Below are 4,011 nucleotides of genomic sequence, written 5' to 3'. Positions count from 1 at the left end.
TACTGTCCCTTTAAGACTTATATTAACACAAATATATCACTTACTTCTGCTTTAAGTGTACTTGCTTTTAAAAAGGTAACCTTTCAGTCAACATTTGTTTTAAGATGCGTGCTTAAGGGGTGGTGTTTAGCTCAGTTGTTCGAGCACCTGTCCCATGTGTTGAGGCTATAGTCCTCACTGCGGACGGCCCCGGTTCGGGTCCCAGTTCAGGTCCCGCGACAGATGGCCCTATCCTGCGTGTCATTCCTCCTGTCTCTGTCTGCCATTTCCTGTCACACTCTTGACTGTCCTATCAAATAAAGGTATAAAAATAAAAGTCAATCAAGGTGGGATTCAGATGGTAATAAAACTTCTGTAAGGTCTCAGTTTATAATCAACTCACCTTCTAATAAACTCCTTTTGGTTTTTGTTTTGTCGATGCTCCAGAAATGGAGGTCAAGAAACAAGGTAAAAGACCCTGGACTGACCCTGAGAGAACTGCAGTCAAACGAGGCCTTGCCAAGTTCATCGCACTGAAGAAGGTTCCAGCAAAGCAGGACTGCCTGAAGTGTATTGGCAAAGAGTCTCCAGCCCTAAGAGCACGGACGTGGAAAGACGTGAAGTATTTTGTCTACAATGAAATTGTTAGAATCAAGCGAAAGCTTAAAATGTGAGCTTTTTTGTTTTTGAACCAAGTTTTTATTGGTATTCATATGTATTTCCACATCTTTTAGTTTATATCTAAATTTTCTTTCTGTGACATACATATGAAAAAGAAAAGTTCAATGTTATTCGTGAAACTGAAAAGTCAGAAAAGCAGTTTATAACATTCCTCTAAATTGCACAGTTCTGATATAGCATAGTTTGCTAATGTTTTACAATGGCAGGTTTAAATATTTGTATACCTTTAACTCCTGCCACTGGGGTATGGTGGGAGGGAGTAGTTTTTCAACTTTGGTCAGTCCCAGAATATGTGTGTGGTGACAATCCCTCCAGCACAAATTTGTTGTGTTACTGTAAAATCTGGAAGTTATGGAGGGGGTTCTAAAATATCTCACTTTCATTTTCCAATTAAATTCTTTCCACATTGGTTATTGGTTATTTTATGTCCCTCTTCACACACATCTCCCCAGCATGTATCTTCAATAATAACATTCATTTCTAACTCTCATTTCCCTTTATATCCAGAGAGCTCGCCGACATCAACAAATTTTAAAAAAATTTTTTGTTTATATATATGTTTTCATTTCCATTAGAGGTCGACCGATAGTGGATTTTTAAAGGCCCATATAATAACGATAGTTTGGAGCAGGAAAAAGCTGATTGCTTCCATGCTTGCTGCAGCACTGCTTGCTTCACGCTAAAGTACAAGAATCATACTATTATAGATCTTGGTGGAGCCATTGTCTTCTGTTTTGGGGCGATAGCTCTGTGTGCTCATTCCAATTCAATTTCCACATCATCTTTGATTGCCAGTTTTGTAAGCAGGGTTTCCACCGAATCAACTGCCTTTTTTTTTTTTTTTTACACACCGCAACATATGGTTCACGTCATAACTTCATATTTTGGCCATTCAAGCTTCCATAGTCCATAGTTCACTTGTTTGTTTGATAGTTCAAAGACTTTTGGTTAAGTAGCCATGGATAGCTACCCCGCCGTCATTGCGGCCATCGCCGGCCATCGCTGGCCAAGTGTGTTCTGTTTCCTCATGATAACAAGATAAATCTTATTTTAAGAAGAAAAGTTTTGTTATCCTGAGAGAGCAATATGCACACATCTTGTCACCTTTGATTTTAGGGAATTTCCATCTGTCATTTGAAGGGTTAAAATCCTGTTTATGATGATGGAGATTATTTTATGATCAAGACTGAATGTGGGAAAAAAAATATAAAAAAAATACACTCATTATATTTTTATTCATATTTATGAATATGTACACAAAATGTATATGAGGGTTTTTTGAGAATGCACTTGTTGGAACTGTGAAAATATGTTCAGGTGTTAGGGTCAGCCTTCATCAGAAAGGCAGAGCAGTAACAGAGTTGTTGAGAGCTGCTGGAGAAGCAGAAGCTGGGGCCTCTGCTAATTAATGGCCCATCAACAGCAGCCAATCAGAGCGCAAGGTGAAAAGTTCAAATCGGTCCTCACTCTGATGGTTAAAAACTTTTTTCCTGAAACTTTGTTTTTCACACAATCTGAACGAATGTATAGTTTGTTGGTTCCCCCTAGTGTTCAGACATATGTTTCCTGTGTTGACATGAGGTCTAGAAATGCCGGTCCTCACTTTGCAGGAAATTCACTCGGTCCTCACTATGCAGCAAGTACAAGAATGTGTGTGTGTGTGTGTGTGTTTCCACTCACCGCTCCGTCACAGAAGCCCACGGTGCAGGGTTTCCCTTTACGCAGGAACAGGAAGTTGCCCGTCTTGTCCTGGTAGGGGGCGCAGATGCCGCTGGTGCTCCGGCAGCAGACTCTGCACGACGCGTTGGTTTCTATAGAGACGAGAGGGAACAGATACAAGACTGAGACGGATGCATCATCATCATCATCATCACCACCACCACCTTGGTCTCACGCCGGTGTGGTCGTTACCGTTGCAGGCGCAGGGCTGCAGCTTCAGGACGGCCTGACAGAAAGGAACGCACTCCCCGTCCAGACACTCGCCGCTGTCCAGACACGCCGTCTTATCGGGAGCGTTTTCAGGAGGAGGACACTCGCTGCTGTTTCCTGTCACAACACACATAACAACACACACACACACTGGGTCTCATTCATGAAACGTGAGTAAATCTGTGTGTAGATTTGCACATAAAAGCTCACTCTACTAAAACTCTACTCCGGATTGCGGGATTGGCGGTGCAGGAAACTCAGATTTGATCGTAAACACGTGTGTAACTTCATGAATGCCAACCCATCGTAAACTAACAACACGCCCCCCGTGATCAGCAATTAGCATAGATCTCCATACATGAATAGCCATATAAGGAGATCCTGACCACCATATTAGGAGGTAGGTGCATCCTGTTCACCTGCGGCCATGACGCAAACGAGGAAAGAGGGAGAGAGAGAGAAAAAAGAGAGATCACGGATCGAAGTCATTTTGGGTGAAGTGGAGTCCAGAAAAAATATGTAATTCTCTTCTGTTAGTAGTGGTGTGACTGGGACAGGTCAAAGGCTGGAGGGAAGAAACAGATTTAGTGAATTAAGTGTCCTTGGTTTATTAAAGAACCGTTTAAGAAATAAAGCCAGAATAGTTCGATATGAAACATGAAAAAAAAAAAAAAAAATACACACAACTACAGAGCTACAGCAGCGACGGGAGGAGGAGGCTCGTCACAGCCTCAGCTGGAGAGGAGCATGGTTGTATCAACACATGAAGTTATATAGGCAGGTTATAGAAGCACCAGCCGTCTGTCACAGCTCCATCCAAACCGGTGCCGACTGCGCTGCTGCGCAGGGTGAAGTGTGCGCCCACCGAGCGTGTAGGCTACTGTAGCAACACAAATACGTTTTTTCCAGTTTTATATCATGTTATTATCATCATAAGATGGAGCCTTGACGTGTTTGTGCGTGTCTGATCCCTAAAACGTCTCTCTCTCCAAATATTTCTAATTGTTTGTCATGTTTAAATTAAGTGTTTCAAAGGCGTCGGCGTATTTTGAACATGAGAGAGAGTAGTACGGATTAAAATTGTAATTTTCAACAGTGACGAGCAGTATTTATTTGCATTCCTACATTTACACAAGCGCTACACACAGTCCGGAGCAGGTGTAGATTTTGTGAGTAGCTACGAAAAAATCAGCACTACTAAAAGATTGATGAATGCGGAAATCCACGTAAATTTGCGCTGCTCAGGGTTTACACACAAATCCGTGCTGCTCACGTTTCATGAATGAGACCCACTCAGTGTGTGTAGTTTTTTGGTTATTGTTAGATGATTTGATCAGATTTGATCCAAGAACATCTGTTGTTGTGAGTCTGTCCCTCACACACCTTGTGCTTCTGAAAGTAAACTGTAAATTATCAGTCAAC

General features: G+C 41.9%; 1 protein-coding gene across 1 annotated transcript; it reads right to left on the bottom strand.

Annotated features, from left to right (window-relative positions):
* Positions 1 to 2,289: 2,289 nt before the first annotated feature.
* Positions 2,290 to 2,722, bottom strand: LOC146960227 (disintegrin and metalloproteinase domain-containing protein 17-like). Its single transcript, XM_085772519.1, has 2 exons — positions 2,572 to 2,722; positions 2,290 to 2,471 (listed from the first exon to the last, which is right to left on the bottom strand). The coding sequence occupies exons 1-2, from the start codon at positions 2,720 to 2,722 to the stop codon at positions 2,290 to 2,292; spliced, it is 333 nt and encodes a 110-aa protein (XP_085628645.1).
* Positions 2,723 to 4,011: the final 1,289 nt, after the last annotated feature.

The sequence above is a fragment of the Trachurus japonicus genome, unplaced genomic scaffold, assembly GCF_045865225.1.
Source record: "Trachurus japonicus isolate A0001 unplaced genomic scaffold, Traja_1.0 AP030562.1".
Taxonomy (NCBI): Eukaryota; Metazoa; Chordata; class Actinopteri; order Carangiformes; family Carangidae; genus Trachurus; species Trachurus japonicus.
The sequence above is the reverse complement of the archived record's forward strand: the minus strand, read 5'-3'. Positions and strand labels throughout refer to the sequence as shown.

Coding starts and splice junctions, on each gene's coding strand:
- LOC146960227 (XM_085772519.1), bottom strand. CDS start 2,722: ATGTGTGTTGTGACAGGAAACAGCAGCGAGTGTCCTCCTCCTGAAAAC. Junction 2,472..2,571: donor GCAGCCCTGCGCCTGCAACG/GTAACGACCACA, acceptor TCGTCTCTATAG/AAACCAACGCGTCGTGCAGA.